This window comes from Diadema antillarum, unplaced genomic scaffold (genome assembly GCF_040938485.1).
Source record: "Diadema antillarum isolate AM-2024a unplaced genomic scaffold, OU_Dant_1.0 seq00000195_RagTag, whole genome shotgun sequence".
NCBI classification, from domain to species: Eukaryota; Metazoa; Echinodermata; class Echinoidea; order Diadematoida; family Diadematidae; genus Diadema; species Diadema antillarum.
In genome coordinates this window covers 365,548-391,309 of record NW_027271258.1, presented here as the reverse complement: position 1 = coordinate 391,309, position 25,762 = coordinate 365,548, and the positions used below count along the sequence as shown (strand labels likewise).

Below are 25,762 nucleotides of genomic sequence, written 5' to 3'. Positions count from 1 at the left end.
GCTTGCTGAAGCAACAGACCCATCCACAACTCCAAGGGCAGGCTACTTTCGCCTGGGTTGATCGCCACAGCAATTACTCCACGATGTAATTCGGCCACCCCCATAAGCAACGCCTCCCAAGAATAATACACAGGAGGCTCATGATCAACAAAAAATACTTTGGGTAGCCACGACATAACCTATACACACTGACGTGGTTACAAATGCCCCCATATGTCCGTCGACGGAGATCCATATATCATAAAATACAATAGGACCGCGTCCGATTTGCCACAGCCACAAAAACGAATCCCCTTTAACATGGGACAATGCCACGCAAATCTAAGTGAACGGCAGCAACAAAAGGTGGGTTTTTAAACAACCACATTTATTCGCGAACAGAAAGCCCCCCATTATAGTGCGCAAACCGCAAACAAATGATTGTTCCCGCCAACCAAGTTCATTACTGCATGTCGCACTCCGTGCGCACTTCCCACTTACCTAAATCCCTGGATGCTGCTCAGTACTACGAGGTTACGATGCGCACGCATATGGGTGAGCAGACGACCAAAATCACTTGTATGTGCATCGTCAGACGTATTGGCCAATACGTCCGTCTACAGTGTGTGCAGACTACACACGCAGTGTAAACAAACGGTACATTACTCCCGAGCAATTTGTCCCGATGCACGCAGATCACAGTGAGTAATACCAGCGACCGGGTTAGACACTACACGTCGTGCTCGCGAACGCACTGTTTCGCCAAATAAACGGAATAAGCCCGAAATACTTCTACTCCGGTTGACCTGGAGGTTTGTTGTATTCACGTCTGCTCTTGGATGTAGAGAATAGTCAGTGGAGGAATTGTCCGATTGAGTTACAACCATTTTGGAAGCAGGGCAGCTGTGCACGTCAGCACACTTTGAACGGATCATAGCTTTGCCTACCGCCCCTCTCGTGCCGCATGACTCTGCTGTCGCGTATTCGCTGATAGCAGCTCTCGTACGTAGTAGCAGTGCTCCGGACTTCGCTTCCTTTACCCGTGCTTTTGTACACATCCGATCTTTCCTCGTTTATCCACGTGTTGTGGGACGAACGCCTGTTTTCCAGTGAGTGGACTGTGTGACACGACAGGATCGCACTCGACCTGTTTTCTAACAGATACTAGGATAAATTCCATAATTATCGCGACTTGGAATTGTACGTCGCTTCGAAATGGTGGCAGTGCAGTAGCTGATAATATTTTTTTTTTTTCGCTTTTGCCTTGCTGAGTGCTCTGCGTGATAGCCAGCCGTAGTCCACAACCTGCTCACACGCCAATATTTCATTTGTATCTTGAGCTGAAGCTTGTATTGTGGCTAGTGTTCTGACGAATTAAGAAAGGTTGCGACACGCGAAACCCCACTGTAAGCCGAAAATATTACCAACATTTTTGTTTTTCCTGCGAAGATCAGAAATTAACCTGGAGCAGAGCTCAAAATACAACATCTGTTCAATATCACATGCGCTCATGTAAACGCTCAACCTTTATTCCGCTCGGAGAGCACTGAGTTCTGATGTGAACGAGAGCCAATTCCAATTCATCGGCTGAATTCAGCTAATGAGCTCGCATCAGTTGATAAATGAAACTAACCTAATGAGATTGTTGTTGACAAAGTGTTGCTCGCATGATTCTGTTATTCAATTTAATTTGATGCAAGTTAATTACTACCAGTGATTTTTTTCCCTTCATTTTTTTTCCGGCTCTTTTACTTTAATCAAGTCAACTTGATTGCGGTGTATGTCATTAGCGCAGCCCTCCGAAATTGGTAAACACTCCGCTTCAATTTTGTGGTGCAGCGAACGAAGGGAGAGCGAGAGGAGGGGTTGTATATTCTCGGCCTATTGTATTGGCCGCGAAGGTTTGGTTACGCAGACCGAGTCTAATTCATTACGGACCCATTCAATCCGGTGGTGTAGAGGAGTACAGTGTCGGAACATTTCGCGCGGGCCCCGTCTTCCCTCCTTCACTTAACCCGGGCATCACGGATCACCGTAGCCGTAAAATACATCTTATCAGTACAACAGCCACAGCTAGATCAGTCTTTTTCGGCGGTGAGGACGATACTGAGGAGCAGGAGGAGGTGAGAGATAGGCAAGGATAGCTGAGGATAGTTAGAGAGAAAGAAAGAGAGAAGAAAAACCAGGCAGAGACTCAGTGGGGGTGGCTCTATTACACTTACAAGCAATATTTTAGCGCAAGAAGCTGTTCCCCAACCCTCTAGCTAACCCAATCAAATACATCTTAGGCAAGAAGGAAAGAAATTACATCGACAATTGTACTCAATTTCATCTCCGGTCTTCGCGAAATGAGAACGTCTCTTTGAAAGACGGTAGAGAGAGAGGAAAAAAAGACTGTTTTCAGAGAAAGAAAGAAAATAGAAAGGCCGACTCGTCCTGGTGCATAACGCCTCTTGTCAAAGCAGAATTCCGTCTCGGACTTTACTGACGAGCAGGGCAGAAAAAGCGAGGTAATTACGTAGTTACTGCTACATCAAGCGGGCGACGGTGCGAGAACGTGAATAGTTTATTATACCCGTGCTTCAATAATAGCCCATCCCCGCACCTGTGCATACAAGAGACCCTGGTAGAGACAGTAAAGCAGCGGACTGTGTCCCTAGATGAGCCCCCAAAACTCTCCATCGGCCACAATCATGTCGCACTCACAGGACAGAGCCCAAATCATCGATAAAGGTAAGTGCTGTTCCTCTCCCACCCCATCTACGCTCTCTGAGGTTAGACCTAATTGATTTTTATAATTTCAAGTGCTCCCCGTAATGGATTTCCCCTAACCCTCAATGGGTCCGCAATCGTATTAAAACCTTCACGATTATCTTCCCACCTAACACTTTTTTCTCTTTTTTTTTTCTTCGGAGGCGTGAAACTTTCGTCAGTCTATTCTCTTTCCCCTCATCGTCTCTCTGTGTGTGATTGTGTGCGAGTGTGTGTGAGAGTACGGAGTATTGATCAGATAAAAACCGGCACACCGGTGTCTTAAAAGCTCTCGCACTTGATGAATTAGTTGATTGAAGAACGCAGAAATTGCACGCGCGGTTTTTCTAATCAGCAATATTTATCTGAGGAGAGCACTTTCCTCTAAACATGCTAAATTTGGCACCTGCCCGGAATGAGAAGTGGCGATTGGTCAGTTGGAACACAATGAGATATCAGCGACAACATATTTTCATTTTATTTTTCATCTTCTCAAGGTATTATCCGAGCTGCAGGCTGTGGGTTCTTTTGCAAGGAGTAGTATATTCAGTCAGACCTAATCATTTATCTTCTGAAGGCAGAATACGTGAATATTTGCTCGGGGTGGTTCGTCTCGTGTTGCAGTTTACGAAGAGCAAACATACATCAACTTTCGAATGTGCGTTCGTCACCTTAGCATTTTTCACACCACGTGCACAATTGGGGGACAAAAACAGGAAACCTTTCAATTGCGTAATCTATTTCTTCTTCTTCTCTTTCTTCTTCTTCTTCTTCTTCTTTGGCATTTTCTGTAACATGCATCGACTAAGATTGTTATTGGTGGTTGAAATGTGGCAGCGGTATTAAATGCACCTCCGCAGGCACACATGCGGAGGGGTTACACGGGAGATGGAGAGTTGGAGTTTGATGCAATAGACGCTGAAAGCTAGATTCGTTCACAGTGATAGAGCCAAATCACGCCGTGATGTTTGTATTTTGAAATCTTACAAAATGGTTTGTGAAAATAGCATCTTGCTTTGTACTTGTACGAGATAAACGACCTCGGATTCATCTCAGTCGTTATTCCTTCATCACTCCTTCATCACTCGAGAAATGCTTGAGTGCATGGAAGACCCATATTCGATAGCTAATGGATGTGGATGTAGTTACAAACACTGCGTCTCTATGGGCATGCATCAACGTATGAACATGATTCGAAAAACGCAGTGATATATTAAAAATGATGTATTATTATGCTGTTGTGCTAACGTAAATCTGACGTCAGATATGATCATTGTTTTATCAGAAGGCTCGCTATTTGCCCCGTAATGACCATCTTTGCTTTTGATGAATACGACTGTGGTTGATATGAATGTGCGTGTAATCACTTGTCCCGTTTGTGTCATATTCATATCAAATAGATATTTAAGTATTCTGATATTTCCAAGTGAGCGTGCTCTCTCTCTCCCTTTCTCTTTCTCTCTCTCTGTGACCTCAACGCATTAACTAGGGCATTGTTGAAGTGATTGTTAGGCAATGCTTCTTCAGTCAACTCTCGAATGAGCTTGTATCAAATTGAAATAATCATGAAGACCCTGTAGCTACAAATTGCTCTCAAATGTATCTGTTTCGAATACAAGATATCTTAGATCAACCCCAAGCAGTCAACTCTTTAAATCCATCATAATATGCTTTACTCTTTGTCAGTAGGGTGATTTAGTGAGGGAATGTTGTGTCGAAACACAATTAGGCCCTTGCGTGTTGAAAGCACCCCGAATATTTCGATGCGAATGATATCGTCGCTGAAATTCCACATGCAGATAGAATTTCGAATTAGGAGTAGGAATACGAACGATATAAATAATTACAGTGCCTTCTGAATGAACCGGAATCGTTCCGTCTTCACCGTGTATTACTAATATATAGCGTAGACAGATTTAAAGACTAGGACATTCATTTCTTTTTTTTTCAGGGTCTTGGTTTTTCCTCAAAGTCAGAGTGTGAGTTTGTTAATCATTCATAAGAGGTTTCATTTCTTCTTAGTTTGCTTCTGTGGGTTTTCTTCTTCTTCTCCTTCTTCTTTTTCCCATTCTCTAAAGAAGTGTGACAAATCAGTCAAATTTGTAGCCACGCGGGATTTTCCGCTGTGTACGTGACAAATGTGTATCATTCCCGAGGCTGGCCAGTACGAGTTGCGCCGTTCCTCGGCACACGTGGGAGCAGACGATGTGCGATGTGTAATTGCGTTATTTCTCATGTGTCGTAAACCTGATGACGTGCTCTGTATTAACTCGCCCATGACTGGTGGCAAATATGCTGCATTAGATGTCAATGGCATTTCTAAAGAAGTGGCCCTGTGCGGATTAAGTTAGAACACCCCCCTCCAACGTGTTTGCAGATATCATTCATAGACCAGAGATAGGAAACTAATGGAATCATAAGTCCAGGGGTATGTGCGTCTCCTAGATTGTTTTGCGACGTTATTATTTACACTCTCTAGAACCGGTTGTGTGTGTTGAAGTTGATGAAATTTAGGAAAAAATATCCATTATTGTACTGTGTATCATGCATAGAGCTTTAAAAAGACATTTGTTCAATTTACAATATACGTGAAAAAAAATTTAATAAAATCACGGGCCTACATATTACACTTTTTTTACCCAGAAGAAGAAGAAGAAGAAGAAGAAGAAGAAGAAGAAGAAGCAGTGATTTAAGTTTTAGAATGTCTATTCCAAAATAGAGAGGGGATGAGATGCAATACTGCCTTTTTCTACCTATACACCCCTTTGATAGTATCCGGCTGTCAGAAATCGAACAATACTGTTAATTATAGAGAAAACCTACCGGCCTAGATAATTCCTAAAACCCACTCTTTGCGCTCTACTCTTCTTCTACGTCTCGTCACCCCACCCCATTTTTCTATTTGACTCACTTGGCTCTATTTTCGTGGGTGTACGCCCATGGAATTTGACCATCGCAACCAGAAGAATCCTCCTTTACCAGCGAGATGATTGTATTCATTGTGTTTATGGAGCCGAGGAGGATTCGTAGTCCAATTACCCCCAAAATAACCAAACGCCGCATTGTTCAAAACTATCCCGTGAACCCGCAAACAATGCCCAAACTTCTCACGCTCACGGTGATTCCATCAGCATCTCTCTTCGTCTTCTTGGAACGTCCTCTCAATTAGAGAGAAACATTTGGAGGTTCAGAAATCGTTCAACACAATAACAATGCCAACCTTTACCGTTTCAGTGCGAAGGGGGTGACAAGAATATGAACGGGCACAATAGGGGTGAACAGGAAATTAAGAAGAGGGAGAAGGGGGGGGGGGATGATGAGAGGGGAAGGCAAATCTACGTTCCAACACTAATGAGGACCGCTACCCTTCGTAATGGGCGTACGCCTCCCTTCACCTCATTAGCAGGGCGCGAAATCGCCGCGAGGTGTTCCTAATGTGATTGTCTCGTGGCCGCTCGACCCCGAGCAATTAGCGAGTTCTGTTATTATCCCGGCGCTATGGGAGCTCCGTCGGGTCCTGCGGTTCCAAACAGGGGAGGCCCCGTGTCACTACTGTTTATGTGCAGCTTCGACATGGCGTTCTCCATCGGCCGATCGGTAGCTGCGTAGTGTTCAACTTCACCGAGTGAGGTCTGGTCTGACACGGGAGCGGGATGTTCCTGTGGTGGCATCCGCTTACCGGCTCGGAACATCAGGCTTGATCACTACTATTGTTTGCACGGTTTGTATCGAACCTTTTCAAACGCAGTGACATTGGCCAGAAATTGTCTAAGAAACTCATTCCACCTGTGAAAAGAAGAAGACGAAGAAAAAAAAGATATTCTCTTGTAACTCGGACAGCGAAACAAGTAGAGCGTGCGATTGTATGGTTTGTTAACGTACGCAGTAAAGCACAATATACCCAGTAAGATTACAATATAGTGACCAGTGATTTGCTGTAGAGTTGCCATTATTCATGAACAAGACCGAGAAAGACTCTAGTGAACACGACGGAGCCACTATTTTGTTGCAAACATCCCTTCCATCAATCCGTTTTAGCTGAAGCTCTCGTTCGAGCGCGCGCTTTCTCTCTCCATCATGCACCCAGACCCACCTCAGAAACGAGACGCACGAAACCGTCCCAGATGCCACTGCGACTGCAGCCATTACTTTTGTTCGAGCTATTATAACCCCGGGCAGCGAAGTGATGGAAGATGTAGAATGTAGTGGATCGATAGAGACAGTCAACATAATCCGTTAATGACACATAATGAGGATTGCATTGCCGATGATACTCAATAATACTTATTCTGTTTCAGTAATCAGCCTCTTCGTGGTCGATAGTTAATTTCGAGTGCTAAACAAATTCGCTCCAACTTCTCTTTTTCTTCTCTTTTACTCCGTCATAATTTGGGTGCGAGTACATGGAGTGAACTTCAAGAACGGAGTAATGCGAGCGATGATGGAGTGTTTGTGTGCCTGTATATTATGATGTATTGGGCTTTATGACTCAATAACATTGATCATGGTTGGAGTTGGGGAGAAACAGAGTTACTTGTACTTGAATTCTCGATATATAACCCGTCTTTCCGCGACTATTCATTCTGACTCGGAAAGAAATGAAAGAGTATCTCTTACTGTGGGTAAGGTGTACACGACAAAACAATGCAGAATGACGAGTATTTAAGATATACTCTCTTTCAATTGGTCCGGATATTTACTCAGCAGATGAAAAGAAGAAAAAATAGTGTGATGTCACCTGCCTCGTTTGAGAGACAGGACTCTTCAAGAATGGAATTGTGGGAACATTGGTCATTCGCCATAAGAGTGACATACAAAAGTGAAATTAAGAAAAGACCACACCACAATCCGACACACACTTAACAACAACAACAAGGACAACAAAAGGGGTAAAAGATGAGTGACGAGGTCTAGAAGGGATGACATATTGGTGGTGTAACTATTTGCACGAGACAACGAGACACTTGAGCACTGTCGCCTTGTTTGAGTGACGTCTCGGCAGGTCTCACTAGTCTTTGTTCAAGACGTAAGCAGACGCTAGTCTCGATCTCATTTCTGTTTTGGTTCAACTCCCCTATTAAGACTGCATTTCTTATTGACGGGTATAATAGATCCTTTCAAAGAGCATTTTGTCTGCATTCTAAACACAGTGATTGTTCCCGCTACTCTCCAAACGCGTCAAGCTCATTGGTCAGAAAATTTTCCCGTCGACCGTCTGACGACATGAAGTCAGACAATAAAGGATTGGAGTTTAAGATACCAGTTAACCGTTACCCAAACCTCCGCTCTCCACCTTTTGAGAGGTGCGGAGGTGAAAAGCGGCGGAGGAGGGGGAGGGGGTCGAGGGCTGAGTGCAAGTGTAAGAATAACCAATTAGTTGATAGGCTTAGGAGTTAAGACTGATTGACAGTCATGGTCAAGGTTCTTCATTAGTGCTCTGTGCGCCCTGCCCCGCTGTTGTCAATTAACAACCTTTGTGCGTTAACTCCCTAGTCTAGTCTTACATCAGTGCTTACAGCATAGTATGTGGCATACTGGAAGAAAAGGATAACGATTCATACAGCAAAAACACACTCTATTTTATGTAAAGTATCCATGATGCGTTGATCCTGCCGTGACAGTTGATGTTATTGTTAATATCATTTTAATTACTATCAACCGTTTTTGTTTAGCGTTAAACACCGGTGAGAACTGCATGGGCATCTTTATGTTATGCTCTTTTGTGTTGGCCATGCATATAGACATCAAATGAGAAACACTTTGAAGAACAGAGAAAAACAACTCTACTGCAACATTTAACATTTGCTATAAATGTATAACCAGTGGGTCTTTGTCAATTCCAAGTTTTAATTTTTCCTCTTTGGGGAATAGATGGATGTTTGATCTTAATGTCAGCCGGTTTTCGAAACAAACCCACGCAATCTGCTCAATAAGTAATTCAACTTCCAATAACTACGTGACAAAATGATGACACTAAACTCTAATGTAGTAAGCTGATACGCGTTTTAAAGGGATAGTAAAGTTTAGGTGGAGATGAAGAATGAGCTTTTTAACTTTTTGCAAGATACCAAGAAACCACTTATGAAATAGTGCAGAGCATACCATTCTCAGAGGAATTCAGAGGGTTTTTTTCTTTTAATGAAAATCGGTTTTGGAATGGCTGAGCGATGTAAAAACAAAGTGAAACAAAGCGATCGTAATAAAAAGTGGGTCTCACCTTTTATTAAGATCGATCTTTTTGGATATCTCAGCCAATTTGAAAAACCAATTTTCATCAAATAAACGTTGAATTCCTCTTCGAATTACATGCCCTTTCGCATTTCATAAGAGGCTTCTTATTATCTCACCAAGAAATGTTTGAAACGCGAAGGTAGGTCTCAACCAAAACTATGCGATCCCTTTAAAATGTTAAAAAAAGCTCATAATGTCCTGATAATGAAATGTATGACGTATTCTTGAAGACAACCGGCGTACGTGACAGAAAACTGGTGACAAGTTTTACATGGAAACATTGAGAATCATAGAGTGACATCGTTCTCGACATGGTTATTTCACACCAGCTACCGTTGAGGGCGACAAATAGTGTTATTACTGTCGCTCGTCGACACAGTCAATTACAATCCTGTCAGAAATCATCGAAAAGTTTCGATTCCCGCGCGGTGGTATAATTTCCGACGGATTAGGTCACAAGATTAACATCGAGAAAGTGTGTCTCAATTAGGCCCCTTGATGATCTCCAAACGACGGTGAAAGCGACAATGACGCAACTAAACATCCATATCTCTCGATGCGATATACCCGAAGGAATTCCCTATTTGCGCAAGTTTTCGTCTCGGGATACTCAAAATTGTATGTTTAATCACCTTGGAATTTCATTGAAGTCTCATCAAAATGTTATCCCTTTATTCTGCGCATTTTTTTTTCTCTTTCAAAGATTGTAAGATTCCGCGATGGCAATGCCTACCGATTTCCTGCCATATATTTTCGCTCCAAAATGTCATGTGCCGAGGTTCATTTAAGCTTTCCGTGTACACATTCCGCCGTTAGATTATGAGAGATGTTATCTCACCTCCTCCGTTTATGAAACGTTCTACACCTAGCTACGTGGTTTCATGTCATTTTATTGTGAGATTTTTGCTATGTCAATATTGTCTTATGTAGCTACAAAATGAATTGACGTTGTACTCCGAACTTGTAAAGAGCACAACACGGCCGTTTTTTTCTAAGTCCCACAATATTAACATCATAGATAGATGAAATAAACGGACATGTAAGCGCACGCAGACAGGGAAGTAAGTAAAGCGTTGAGTCAGTGAGGTAGGCGATTTCCATTTTAACACTACTTATACAAGACATAGAGCTGTATAAAAGTGAAATAAGAAAGAAACTATGAAAGAAGACGAAGAAGAAGAAGAAGAAGAAGAAGAAGAAGAAGAAGAAGAAGAAGAAGAAGAAACAGACCCAATCCCAACCCAAAACAAAGCCGAACTTATGAAAGTAACTGAATCTTTGTTGTCATACAAAACCCCAAGAAAACTGTGAAATGAGTGCTTGTATAAAGACCCAACAAGACGCCCTATTGCTGCTTATTTCCTTGTTCACCAGGGGCTCAAAGCCATTTGGACCCCTTCGAAAGCTAGATAATCGACCCGTCTTGCACAATTCCTTTAAAAAAAGTGATGAGCGAGAAAATGTTGAAGGCATTGGGAGGACATTGTGTTTGATGACCTTACAATCGTCGAGGGAAGTCAGATTTATATATATATATTTTTTTTTCACATAATGGAAGATCTTCTTTTCACTGCAAAACTGAGAACGAAAATAGTGAGAATTGGTTCGCGCCAAACATTCTGGAAGTGCCATTAAATTACCATTGGAAGCACATGACGCATCAAGCATGTATGAAAAATGCACGCGCGTTTCTTTTGCACTATTTGATTAAAGTTGCTCCTCTATCATTGGACGGTCCCAGGAGGTGATTTGGAATGATATCTTTGATTAGTTTCTCGTCTTAATACTACCAACTGTGCCATCATTGAGTTCTGCTCTACTTGTGACGTATTCAGCGCTCATGCTTGGTCACATCATGCAATCGTTTAATTCGTGGTAATAGAGCGCCGGAAATTGTCAGATTTTTCTTTCCACGTCATTGAAATTCTCTCTCTTTTTTTTTTTTTTTTTTTTTTTTGGGGGGGGGGAGGGAATGGAGTGTAATAGTCTTTACTTACTGTAAACGAATACAGTATCAATCTGACTGGACCAAACAAACTACGATAGGGAAACAAAGTAGAACTCTGTGGTCATTCATATGATTAAATACATAACTAGTCTTTATGGACAAACGGATGAAATCCTAAAACTGGAAACTTCTTTATGGTGGAGGGGGGGGGGGGGGGGGGATAGTATAGATTTCCGGTGAATTTATTCGGACCCCGGAAAAAAAAAGAAGAAAAGAAATCCATCCTTTACTCTCGGAATATAGGATGAGCATAATAGTGACATTGATTTAGTTTTTTCATTTCTGTTTTTGAAAAAAACCATATCGAAGTATACAGTAAGATTTCATACGCGATGTGTGGAGACATGATTCCAATTTCTAATTTTCGTCAACAATGCAAATTCCGTGACCTTTGCTAAAGGGTTATGCGATCTTTTGTTTAACAGCTGTTGAGCCACCTTGATAAAGCTATTATTGTACCTCTCAGTTTTACCTGAAGATTCTTTTGCCTCTTCGGGCACTTCTGAAATTCTCTCGAATTTAGAGCGAAATATCTAAGTGCAGAATAGTTCACCTTAGCGTGGACACGGGATTATTATTAACCGATGATTTTTGAATTAAACACAACTTTTAACGCATAAGTAAGGCCAACACAGATAAGTTTATTCAATACATAAATTACTAAAGCGTGGTTTTACCACACAAAAATATTAATAGTTAAAACTTACCTGTCTTCCAATTTTACCAATACTTTACAGACGATAATCTTGACTTTGTATCCTTCCCCATCATTGCTTGTTATCGCATAAAATTGTCTTTGCATGAAAGCGTCTGCGCTTGTTTCAGTAGCTGTTAGATGAAGGACTTAGTATGGGGTATTAGAAGCATGCAGTTTGAATATGGATGCATACAGGGGCGGATCCAGGGAGGACCGCAACCGGCGCACGCCCCCCCCCCCCCTTTATTTTTTGTTGAAACAAAAGAAATAAAAAGAAAAAAATGGGGGGAGGGGTGCGTGCGCCCCCCTTTAATTTTGTAAACGCGCCCCCTCTTTACGGAATTCCTGGATCCGCCCCTGACATACAACACACAAAAGAATGTGAACACGTAAAATCGTAGAGCGAAACATGTTTGCCTTAGTTGCGTAGAGTATAATACAAATGCAAACATTATTGAAGCGTGTAGTGGAGTAAATTACAGTATTTTGAGCTATGTACGCATGAGCAACTGAATATGTGTAATATGAGGCCTTTTTGGAGTGTCTCCTAATACTTACCAGAGTTTGCATTTTATTTGAATAATAAAGTAGCGCGTGCTAGAGAATGCAGCGCTGTCTGATATATATGTATATATATATATATATATATATATATATATATATATATACATATATATATATACACACACATTTGGTTTGTATTAATGGTTCTTTTGTAACGTAGCTTTCATAAATACATGTTGTTACTCAATACTGCGTAAAATCAGTTTTGCGTAACACAATCGCACGCGTATTTGAAATGTGATTATGGAAGGAGATTAAATGTACACGAACAAAGTCGTGAATCTGCTATGCGAAGATTTGTGCACTTCCATCAAACCAGGGAAACGTGATCTTTGTCAATAAGAACTGAGTAAATATGGAATGGAACGGAGTTGAGAGAAAGGAGTAATAGGGTTGCTCAAGGATAACGAGAAAGCTGAATGTACAGCGCATGTATTTCTTCTCCCGCTCTAATGCATACTTAAGCTTTAGCGATGCTAACGGATCTTAGGTTTGTAAGCTATGGATAGCGCGGGGAAAAAGGTTTCTAATTCGATATTCATATTATTTCATCTCTCTGTGGCTAAACAGCCAGCTTGGTCTCCGCCATTTTTCCAATCTCTATAATGGCGGCCTGAAATTCTAGACGCGTTATTGCAGTGAGTTTCGCATTACACTTAAAACCGTAAACAAGTACTACAATAATTGCCCCACTTTAGGCACTGCGCTCCTCGCATTTTGCCTGGATTTGTCGGATATTTAGCCAATTTCCCCGAAGCGGAAATTAAGAAATGCATTGCACTTCTTTAGTTTTCCAACTTTCTTTCTTTTTTTTGGGGGGGGGGGGGCGGTAGAGACTTTTCTGCCGTTCCATGCTTCTTCCACATTCCCATTGCGATTGGAGAGTGGAATATTTCAACTCGCAGGGATCTCCCTGACTTCTTCTTCTGTCGTATAGTTCCCGAAGAAGGTTGTTCACTCGCTGTGAGGCATTTTCTATTATTTTTGTATTTGTTTTGTTTTTCAAAGACCCGGAATGCAAATAACCCGTTAAGTGGCATGGAATGCTATGTGGACCGAAGTGCATTAACCACCCATTAACCACCGCAATCCAGATCACTCGTTTCTTATTCCGTTTGTAATTGTAACCGAACGCAAAGGCACTTAGGCAAATATTAATATGAAAGTGATATTCCAATTACCGGTGAAAATGTCTCGCTCACGTATCTCCGTCCGCCTTCCTTCCTCGTTGCCCCCCTCCGTCACGGTCTTCCGTCCTTCGGCCCTCCACCGCCGTGGGTCTATTCGTCTTCGTGACATCCATGTGAGGTACGGTTGTATTGCAAACCGCGGCGGGCTTTCCCATCCCATTCGCTCCCTGCATCATCTGGCTGCGCGCGTTTTGAAGTGCCGAGGATTGCATTCAGAAAAAGCTCGTCTATTTGCATTTCCATTCATATTGGCGACATCGACGAGTGGACATTTGTTATCAGTAAAGTCTGTAGAAGAATCATAAAGTAGGTTTGTTTGTGTGTGTGTGTGTGTGTGTACGCAATTTTGTGTTGTAAAATTCTTGGAGTTCAATCCAAAATGCCATACGTAAATTGAGAACAAGCTTTTGCTTGACAAAAATATTGCGTGTCACACAAGATGTATGAGATATGTATATATATATATATCTATATCTATATATATATATATATATACCTATTTATATATGTATATATATATAATGTATATATATACATACATATATATATATATATATATATATATATATATATATATTTACGTTCATGTGTATGAGTGTGTATATGTGTTTGTATTCGTTTCATTGTGAAAACGATGTGGCATCAAACGGAATTCCAATAAAGATATAATAAATAAGTATGTGTGGATTTCACAAGGTTAGAAATCATGTTAAAAGCCTGTCTCTCTTCGAGCTCACCCCACCCCGCCGCCCCCGTTCCCTGAAGGTTTTGCACTCGTACCACTTTACTGGAGAACAACAGAGTAAACAATTTCCTCAATTTACGGGATTTTCTCCCGTTTTAGAAATGTTGGTCGTATTTCCCCTCCAACAATGCGCCTCCCTTTCCAAATCCCCGTCTGGTGGATAATGCACACTGTCAATTTTCCAATCAGTAAGAGTTATCCTTTGACATCCAAAGTGTCTCGATGGGCATCGCGTTCCAAATAACGTTCTTATGTGGAGATTTTGGGACATATTCAAACGAAATGATAGGGGGAGAGACTGTGAGAGAAATGGTGTGGGAAAGCAAGAGGGAAAGAGAGAGGGAGGGATAGAGATAGAAAGGGAGGGAGGGGGGAAAGTCACTCGATACATAGAAATAGTGGTAGTTAAGGTAATTTCTCTGAGGTACAGGATAGCTTAGGATTCTAATGGGTTTGCCCGAGTTTAAAGGGATGGTATATAGCAGGGTGGTCCACAACTTGAAATTTTAGCATGTTGCAAGCTCAGAATCTGAGAATATTGCAGAAATTGAATATGCGCGGAGCGCACACGATGAGTACGTAGTACGCAATATTTTGCTGCTTATCTCTCTTTGTGCTGCTTACATTCAATGTTCTCTCTCATGTTTTGCACACAAATATCTAAAGTACCTGGTAGTTTGATGTTTCTTATGTCATGCACATGTTTTGCACATTTTTGAATACTTTTACTTTGAGCTTGTTGCAAATTCTTGAGGATGTTGCATAGCATGTTGCTGGCTTTTTAGGATGTTGCACAAGAATTTTGGCATGTTGCAGCGACATGCTAAAACCCCTCATGGACCACCCTGTATATAGTATTGGTGGAGGTTAGGATCCAGCTTTTAACTTTTTGTGAGGTACTTAGAAGCCACTCTATGAGATGTTGAATAGCATGCAATTCTACAGAAATTCAAAGTTTATTTTATGAAAATCGGTTTTGAAATGACTGAGATATCTAAAAACGAGGAAAAACAAAGAAATCCTAATAAAATGCGTAGCCTGTCAATCTTATTTGGATTGCTTTTTTGGGGGATATCTCAGCCATTTCAAGACCAATTTTCATCTTATAAACGTTGAATCCTTCTTAAAATAACATTCTCTTTCATATTTCATAAGAGGCTTTTCACTATCTCACCAAAAATGTTATAAACCTGACGTTAGGTCTCAACCAAAACTATACGATCCTTTAGAAGGACAGTGTTACGTTATATTGACGTTTCCAGAGACGGATTAATTCCTTTGTATTTCATGTGTGTGTGTGGGGGGGGGGTGTATGTTTGTGTTTGCGTGTTTGTGTGTGTGTGTGTGTGTGTGTGTGTGTGTGTGTGTGTGTGTGTGTATGTATGTAATTCATTTCTTTTTTTGTTTTGGCTTGTTTAGCTCTTTCTATATGGTTCTGTATTGACAATTTGTGTTGTCGACTACGTAATTAGCATTTTCGCTTCTCTTATCGGTAGCCTTAATTAAGTTGAGAGGGATAGAGCTTGCCAGATGTCTGGTGTACAGGTGTAAAATCCCCCCCCCCAAAAAAAAGAAGCAAAATCAAAAACAAAACACAGACACGCACACGCACACGCACGCGCACATATGTTCAGTGTAAGTGTATGCATTTATAGGTTTAAGTATTACGTATTTAGCGACCTTCGCTGATATTCTTCTGACCCTTTGTACAGGGAACAGCGTTTCTCCTTTTCGTTTGAATATTCCTTTCATGAATGCGTATGAACAACACGTACAAATCTTGCAGACCTATAACCCTGCTAACGATAAAATTGTGAACGTAATCCGATTAAGCCCTACTTGCTTACCGAAACAATTCAAAAGTGAGTAAAAAAAGATATTACAAGTATATATCAATGAATACAAACGTCTGGAAGCATCAAAGTATTAAAATCTATGGGTTTTTTTTTAAAGTCATCAATGCACAAAAAGTAACTGATGATCGCTCTCTGATCATTTTTGTTTTGTGGCTTGTAATCGCTTTACAGAAAAATTAATGTTACTTAGTTGGCATACCTTCTGTTACACCTGCACCGGCAAATGTACAACGTCCACGATGTCTTGAGTAATTCTGCGACATTGGAAAAAAAATAGTACATTGATTTGTATTCTCTATTTATTGCGTTAAATGTGTCTCTCCCGATCGGCATTTTTGGCCGAGAATGACCTGCCCGTCCGTCCTGCATCGTGGGGTCACGTGAGAACAGACCGAATATTAGCCTTCTGCTCAATAACTTTAGCCTCGATCAGCTCCATTCATCGTAGGAAGGAAAGTTGCAGCTTTTCCATTCATCCAGGTCGTTTGGCTACAAAAACCGAGTCGTCTGTAATTGCATTCCGAGAGGTGCGATGTAGCCTTGCGTCTAGTTTTTTTTTCTTTTTTTTTTGGGGGGGGGGGATTTTCGTTTTCCACCAGTTGCAATCATTCAGATGAAATGTCATGCAAAACATGTTGTATAGGTCACGTCCTGATTTGATGATTGTTATGATATCTAGGGGTAGATGATATATTAAATGATATAGATATCAAGGAATATACATGTACATGCATATACGCTGTCAAGTTAAATTTCTCTGCTTGTGGCATAATGACAACAGCAATTGACATTGCTGACACGCTGCAGATGTCGTTCCGACAAGACAAAAAAAAAAACCCAAACAAACCCAAGAACAACAACACACATTGATAAACATGTGGATTGAGTGAATGCAAAATATAATCGGACAATCCGTTCAAAAGTTATGATTTTTTTAATGTATCTGCGCAGTCACTGCTGGATGAGAAGACTACTGCAACTTGTGATATCACATGTGTAGAAGGATATAAAGAAAATATAAAGAAAATTCAACACATTTTAACTTTTCTCGCATAATAAAAGAACACTTGACTTGCCTCTTTTAAAAGGCAGGGAATATTACTCTTAACATACGTCACTGACAAGTTGAGGAAATGTGCACCTTTTTTTTTTGAAAAAAATAAAATTTTGTGAAATTCTCTTTTATATTTTCGTACGCATGTGACATACTGTATAATAAGTGTATAGTCTTCTTATCCAGCAGTGACTGCGCAGATACTTTAAAAAATCATAACTTGTGAACGGATTGTCCCATTCCCCCCCCCCCATATTTTCTCTGATGTGTTCTACTAATAATGCTGCATTCACTCAATCCACATGTATGATAGAAGGTGGACTTGTCCTTTGATTAAGTTGTGACGAATCAAAAGGCCATATTTTCATCCATGTCGGAATTCGTTAGCACCGATGAAACTATCTTATTCACACAAACAAATCAAACAAAATGATAAATACGTAAAGATTCATTTAGCCATGGGCAGCCCAGTTTATGACTAAAGACGTAGAAATTGTGCCTCGCTGGTATCACAGAACCATTTAATTTGTTGAATGACTGTGCAATATTGTTCTGCTGCTGTCCTTGGTTATAATCCATTATTCAGAATCATACATTTTCAGCACGTTTTTCTTTTAATCGTGTCCATTAAGGCGTTATTTACCATTTGTAGATGAAATAAAAACCCAGCTTTAGTGCTTTAGAATAGTTCTAAAATGTGAGTTAGGGATAGAAACAACCAGCGTAAAAAAGTAACAGTAAAATCAATGTTAAGTATTGTTGAATATACAAAAAATGTGAACAATAGTTTTTACAAATTGTCTCTAGACTAGACCGTCGACAGTTATGGTTTAGTGAGTGATATCTCCTTATATTTTGGGATTTATTGCAAAATTCTTATATGGTAGGATGTCACCTCCCTGAACTGACCTACATATATTATGCATCAAATGTCATAACTTGAACATTTTTGAAATCACTGCTCCCAGTGGTAAACAGTACCTTTAACATCGGAACTTTTTATCAGAAATATGTTGATTGATATTTGGTACTGACGTTACAATTTTAGTGAACACAGTAAATACGTACGCATCTTACACGATGCTCCTGGGTGCTGATACGCAAAACAAGTCATCGTGTTTTTTATTCTCATACATGTTATCCAAATGGATATACTTTTAAAACATTGATGTAGTTACAATGTAAAGGACTTTATTCACGACCCTACTCATACCTTCTTCTATCTTTTTTTCATCCAGAAATAAACTGTGATATCTGAACAAACACATGCAGCTACACTGACACCGTACAGTACACATTAACTTGACGCGTGAGAGCAATTAATGCTAGTTTAATTTTTTTTTTTTTTGGTTATGATAGGCCACATTTTTATTTCATATTTTCAGCTTTTTGCAGCGGGTTTGAAACTAGGTGCTCTTTGGTTACTAGCGCTACTTGTTTTGCAGCATGGTGCGACGGATAGGAAAATCCCCCAATCGCCGATGGTTGGTGAGGTGAGGTGACGTGTATGGAACGCCATCAGACGCACCGCGTTATTCCCGAATATTTCTACGCAGTATGTATCAAATATCTGGAAAACATTGCCTGCCATACCTGCCGTTAAAGGCGATGTCCGCAGTTGTTGTTTTCCCCTTTTTGGGTTTTGATGTTGTTTTGAAACAAGTAGTCAAATCTTTGAGCTCTTTCGAGGACGGTGACTTCTATAGAACGATCTTCAAACAGGAACATGTGAGAGCGAGAGAGAGAAACAAAAAATAAAGGCTATCGTCCTCTGTCAATAAACCATGATAGCTATCCTCAGTGGACAGCGCTCGCTCTCACACTGAGCCGAGCAGGCAACCACGTGGAACGGTCCTGGAGTCTCGTAGGACCCTGCACATGCGCAATAAATAACATCCATCATTTATGTCGTTGACGCGCGGGTCATCAGAAACCCAAATACGGTCATGTAATTTGGCGAAAGTAAACCCGCGGGAACGACTACTGGATAATTTACAACCATTTGACTTTGCTAGACCCCGGGCCCCCCGGCGCAGGAGAAAGAAAAGAGAAACTTAGAGGTATGGTGAGGTAGAAGAAAAGAACTTGAAGTCGAAGATGTCGGCAAAGTTGACTTAGTTTCCTCCAACGTCACCGAGGCGTTATATAGTTTACTGGTAGCCATTTGTCGTCTGCTACCACAGTGTAGCGCGCGCGCGCCCCGTGAACCAAAGCTCGCACCGTGCTATCACACCCTGGAGTATAATCGTACACAAGGATGAAAATCGGATGTCTTCTCGGGTTCGCTTGTCACATCACATTTCCAAGTGCAGCAGTGTAAGCAAGTTATGCCCTCCATAGACAAATGGTTAGAAACGCACAACAAATCCAGCAGAAATTTTGATCATATCGTCGACTTCAATATACAAAAGCCGACATTAGGCCTATACCGAGTCTGTGCTCATTCAGCTAAATAAAGACGAGTGGAACAGTTCGCATTTCCGTTGCCCTCAAGTTATTACACTTGTATTTATGTCAGTGTGCGTAGGTGCTGTTGATGTCTATATTGATACAGTCCCTTCGTCTTCTCTATGTAAATGACATGGAGAAAAAAGACAACAGCAACGACAACTGAGCGAAGGGGATTCAGTTCCATTAGACATTGTGTCTCGAAAGGTAGAAAGTAATCGTTCTAATTGAGAGGTTGCCACGCCGTCAGTGTGCCATTTCCCATCTCATTCTTGCCCCGCGGTCAAAAGTTGGTGAAGACGAAGAAACGGCGGTATTTTAAAATATTTATGGAATTGGACTAATGGCGCTGGGGTGTATTATTACAAACAGAGTTAATGTACCTTTCTCTCGGCGTGCCGGGGCTTCAGTTCGTGTACATCGCATGGCGATACACGGGCTTTTAGCTCCTCGGCCGTGCCAGCAGGATCTCCTAGTCTGCTTTGATAGACCGTGATATGAGCTACATGGCTGAACTTGAGCTCGCGAGCACGCCCAGGTCTGATGATATTCACTGAACAAAATATTATATGCGACTCTATGGAAGCTTCCCAACATTACCCAAAATTACAGTTAAGTCTTTTCGCATAACCAATTTTATCTCTAAATGCTATGAAAGCAGAAAGCTGAAAGAGGCAATTACGTTTTGAAGAATTGTGTACGTCGTTCTCTGTTTATGTACTATAGTATGTATAACGTAATGTGCTGTGTATACTATTGTATTCATAATATGGTAATGATATTATATTATATTGGTATATATTATATACATGTACAGCAGCAGTGAGCATGTCATTTCGCGTTTCATGACACCTTCAAAAGAAATCTTGGCTGATTCGACTTGAGACTAGCTCACAACCAGGCACAATGCATGTCAAATTTCGTCCAAACATCACTCTGATCTAGTCACCGACATGTCTATATAGAGTCGCGCCATTCACATTCACATCTATGTCATCCATTGTGAACCACCTATTTCTTCAAAGCACGCCAACCCGACAGCTGCTATTCTTTTCCCCCTTTTGGATGCCCTATTCAACTCACGCCCTCCTAAAAAAAAGCCGAACAAGTTTGGAGACAGAGACAAAGCCGCATCTTGTATGTTTTTAGGTCATTTGACGTCCGAGGATGAAGGGGTTAGCCATTGTCGGGGCTTAAGTGGAAGATTGAAGGCTTCAAGGAAAGAGTTTGGTGGGGGAGACAGAGAAGAGCAGACTACCAGCTAAATTGCATGGTTTAGGGAAATGCTCGTGAATGCGCGGGTTTGTGTCACGTGAACCAATTCCCTAATATCATTTATTAAATGAATTCGAACCGTCGCCACCTCGCAATAATGGACACTTACTTAATTCATCGAGTTCGGGTAAAGTGGATCTTCTTAAAGGGATAGCCTTACACCAGTAGGCAATAGTTTGGCTCTCTCTCTCTCTCTCTCTCTCTCTCCTCCTTTATATATCTTTTTCTTTCTGACACATATCTCCCTCTCTTTCCTTCCCTTCTTCTTTCTGTCCATCTGTTCCTCCTGTAAATCCTTCTTTTTCCTCCTTTCCCCCATTTTCTTCCTACTTTCCTTTATCTTCCCTTTCCCACGTTCTCCATGTTATGTTTTGCTTGTTGCCTTAAGCTGCAATAACAAGATGTGCAATGCAGATATTTTTTACTTGACTTTTTTGCTTTTGCGTCTAAGACTAGAATTTCCTCATTCTTCACCTTTTTCCACCTTTCTGAACAACGTCATCAATTTGTCGGTTCAAGACGAGAAACAAGAACGATTCAAATACATATGGTTTCACACTGGCTGTGTCAACATCTTAGGTAGATGTCATGTGTAGGAAATGCAGTGCGCCATGTCCATGTTACTAGTATGCCATGTGTGTATACAGCGTGCATGCATGATGTAATGTGTGTGTGTATGTATGTATGTATGTATGTATGCTGTACATTAGCGGTGGCCCGGTTGCCCGGGCCACTAAAAATTGATTTCGGGCCACCAATTTCCACAAAGAAAGGCTATCTTTCGGTGGTTCGTTCGGGCAGCTATAATACAAACTTGATTTTTGTATTTCCTTTTTTGTCGGGCCACTACATTTCTTATTCGGGCCACAAAATTTCAGATTCATAGATTCTAGTTGCCCGAGTAGAACACCAGAGAAAAACGTTAGTATCGAGCCCTGATGTGTGTAGTATAAAAATATGTATGTGTGTTTGTGCATATGCATTTATAATATATAATATATATATATATATATATATATATATATATGTGTGTGTGTGTGTGTGTGTGTCTGCCTATGTATTTCTATCTGTCTATTTATTATGAATCAATCGTTTTACAGATCGCTTGTCTTCCAAATTGACATATATTTAACCTGAACAATAAACACCAAGTATCTATAATTCATATACATATTACATTATGTAGCCCAGTGTACGCCTGTGTGTCGTAACAGTATTCAAAGTCAACTATCTGTAGTCATGACTCTGTTGCAATAGCTCCAAAGTGTAGAGAGAAAAAAAATGCTGTAGAATTCGTAAATGAGGATTTCAGCATTTGCAAACTGAAGTGAGACATACCTTTCTTGTGATTACATGGATGCTTTTATAACAGTGTAATTCTCAGACTGCCCGAGGTCAAATTGATATTGGGTTATTATGAAATAACGCAGTTCAACGGTAATCGTAGTGTTAGGAAGCAATCAACTCTATAGACACACACACACACACACACACACACACATACACACATACTCTCACATACACACTCACTCTCTCTCTCTCTTTCACACACACACACACACACACACGTACACATTTTTGTGCCGAGCTTCAAATGTGACGTATCGCTGAATGTGTGCCTCGTTTCATTTCATTGCTTGTAGTCCCATCTTGTAATGTTGGTGTTGTCATGTGGACAGTTGTTACTCGCATGGAGCCTCCAGACGTAATTTGCCACACAGCCATTCTTCTGATTAATCTGGGCCTTTTAAACTGATGAGAAGAGAGGGCAGGTGAAGAAGAAAAAAACAAGAGTATTGCAATTTCATATCCTTATTAGAAGCGATCGATCTATACGGAAACACGCTGTGTGCTGAAAAGGAGGCACATAGTACATCCAAAGAGACACGTATACTCCCAAAGACAGACAGACACTCACACACACACACACACACACACACACACACACACACACTTTCTCCTTTTCCTTCTCCTGTATGCCGAAACATGACGAATTGAACGAATGTCTCCGATATAGATAGCACAGATGCTGCTTCTGTGTATTTTTAGGGGGAGAGCTGTCGGTAACTCGGAAACAGAGGCGGAGCCTTTGCAATGCGACGCTGGAATTAGAATAAATGCAGTGAGATAACCCGGCCAGATTAATTTCTTTCTGCACTATTTACATTTCCCCAGCCCTGATGAGCATGGAATTCGTGATTACTCGCATTTCCCCATCGCTGTTGTTTCCTCTTTTGCTTCTTTCCCCCTTGCTTTGCCGAGAGTAATTTTCTCCTTGGACCAATTACTCCATTCGAGTAATCCCCGGCTTGGTTTCAAACAAACGGAGACCAATTCATCTAGGAGAGCTTATGTTAACAATCAAGTATTTTTGTATGGTATTGTTAGTCTAGGCACTGTCATCAGAGTTATAGCAATGGTTCCTGATACAACAACAACAACAATAGCAACAAAAGATACAAGAATACTAAAGACATAGTATGTATTCCGTTAATGGTGCTGAAATATACCGTACTTGAAATCCGCCTTTGTTAATGAAGCTAAACTTGGCCTTGTTCGAAGGAAAATGTTATTCCGACCCATCCGCTGTGCCATATAGTATTCCAACATATATCCATCAAAACAAATAAGTCAACATTAACTGCTGTATGTCTGATTTCTTTCATGAGGCGATGTGTCTTTGTTCTTCGTGTGATGGAGACGGCGGCCTGATGAATAGAATGTTGCCGTATTGACACTGGATTTTACGCAAATTCATTAACATTACCCAAAACAAATAGTGTGCCACGAAAAGTAAGTTCCACCAGTATATAGCAGAATATCTCTGCTTGACTTATAGATAGTATAAGCAAGTGGAAATCACTCGAGAGAGATGAGAATTGATGTACAAAGGAGGAAGCAGAGAAGATGAAGAAGAGTTATAGGATTAGAGCAGAGGAAATGTCAGTTGATGAAAAAGCGGGAGAGAAAAAAAAAAGCAATAAAAGAGAAAAGAAGAAGCCTGTGATTCAACGCATGAAGCATCGTGTTTTCAGTCACCCTCAAATATTAAGTGATTGCAAGGCATATTTCCAATATATGGCAAGACGGCTCGTCTTAATTTTAATTGAACTTTTGGATGGCAGAGCACAGCGACAGCGAAAGAAAGAGACCGGGAGATGGGAAGAAAGAAACTGAAGAGAGAGAGAGAGGGGAAAAATTGGGAGAGTGAGAAAGAGTGAGTGAGAACTTGGAGGAAGACACAAGTACTTCGTTTGAGCTTACTCTCTAGTCCGTCGCAATCCATTTTCTTTACTATCTGATTCATTTTGGGTGTGCTGCTATGGCCCTATGAAATCTCGTCCGCTGCATACATGCGTCTTGCCTTTTAATCAACCCGCGCTCTCCGATTTGACGCGAATCCAAAACATTACGCCGAGAAATTTTCATTAGCTAGGGCTTGCTGTCTGCGCCTCCTGCTCAGCGAGATTATTAAAGTGTCCAACCCCAGTTTATTGATTGGGGAAGAAAATGAGAAGGACGAAAAAAAAAATGGTGACGTTCCAGACGCGACGAAAAAGGCGGGAAATCCAGTTGATTAAATTTACTAGATTGTGAACGGAGACGAGGTTGAGATACTCTTGACATTAAACGCGCTGGATGAAAATGATACATCGCGCGCTTTTCGTGAATCAGGGGGGAAAGAGATGCCATGGAATCTTCGTTTTCTTTCTCAGCGTAGATAATACAGTGGGTTCTCGCTCCCCCTTACCGAATGCGTCGATAAATTAGAGCAAAATGTCATGATACACCCTCCCTTCTCTCCAGTTTAGCTATTCAGCGTGGAGTTTCAGACCAATGCGAAGCGGCAATCTTCAATAAGTGCACCCGAAATGAAAGGGGCTTTTAAAACCGAAGGGAAATCTGCAGTCATGACCGCGAGTTCCACGGGCTCTGTTCTGCACCCATTCTTTCTTCTAACGTTTCTCTCTCCCAATATCTCTCCCCCAATATCTCTCCCTCTCCCTCTCTTTGCCTTATGCGTTCTCATTGGTCTTTTATATGCTTTTATATTCTTTATTTTTCCTCTTTGTGCCCTGACACTCCCGTGTGGTTTACCCTTCTTATCACGTGGAGTATTCCCCCCTTTAGAGATTGAATATTGTGGCACACTCTTTCGATTTGTCTGAACAACTTGCTGAACGGACTTGCGTGTGAGTCTCTGCCCCGATGTCTCCTCAGCTCCATTCATAAGGCTTGGTTACCGTGACATTCCGCAAGATCATTTGTATTCTCTCAGGTTCTTGTGGGTGCTTCAGATTCTCTTCCCGAAAACCTGCCACGACCCACTATACGCCATTCGATCGTCTGTGGATCTTTGCCCCATTGCGTTTCATCCACTATACAGGCCTTCTGTGAATTCTCAACTTTTCCGGCTTAGTTGGTATTCCTTTCGAGTGTGTTAGCTCTTGGTAAACCCTGGTCAGCTCAACCTCCGCTCTTTGGATGTTAATACCAGCAGTGTTACGCGCACTCTGTGGTGCGATATGTACTGCACCGCCATACGTCGCAGTCGTGTTACTTTGCCTCTAAAATGCACCTGATTAGACCGATCATTCCCTCTCTCTCTTGTAAATTAGAATCCGATATTCACCCACTTTCACTTACCCCATCAGCAATTTGCAGGAAAGCTTTCGTGAACTTACGACAAAAGCTCTTTAACCGTCAAAATTGTGACGGCTGGCACCCGATCGTGCTCCGCCGCGAACTTGCCGCGTTCGGCAAAAGTGATTTGAATCCGACTTTGTTCCTTATCAGCCGTTAAAACATCACCGGGTATTAGAGAACATGTAATCACTTCTTCCATTTACAATATTACGAAGTGCATTAGCAGGTTTGGAGGTATGCAGCGAGTTGAAGTAGGGGAAAGACGGAGAGAGAGAGGGAGACAAGGGGGACAAAACCCAAGTACCCCACAACACTTT

General features: G+C 41.2%; 1 protein-coding gene across 1 annotated transcript in view; it reads left to right on the top strand.

The window, feature by feature from the left end:
* Positions 1-690: 690 nt before the first annotated feature.
* Positions 691-25,762, top strand: part of LOC139728728 (uncharacterized) — a 95,380-nt gene continuing 70,308 nt past the window's right edge. The window contains exon 1 of the mRNA XM_071639669.1: positions 691-2,712. Within this exon, the coding sequence (XP_071495770.1) occupies positions 2,640-2,712 (73 nt within the window). The 5' untranslated portion in view covers positions 691-2,639. The remainder of the gene's footprint in view (positions 2,713-25,762) is intronic.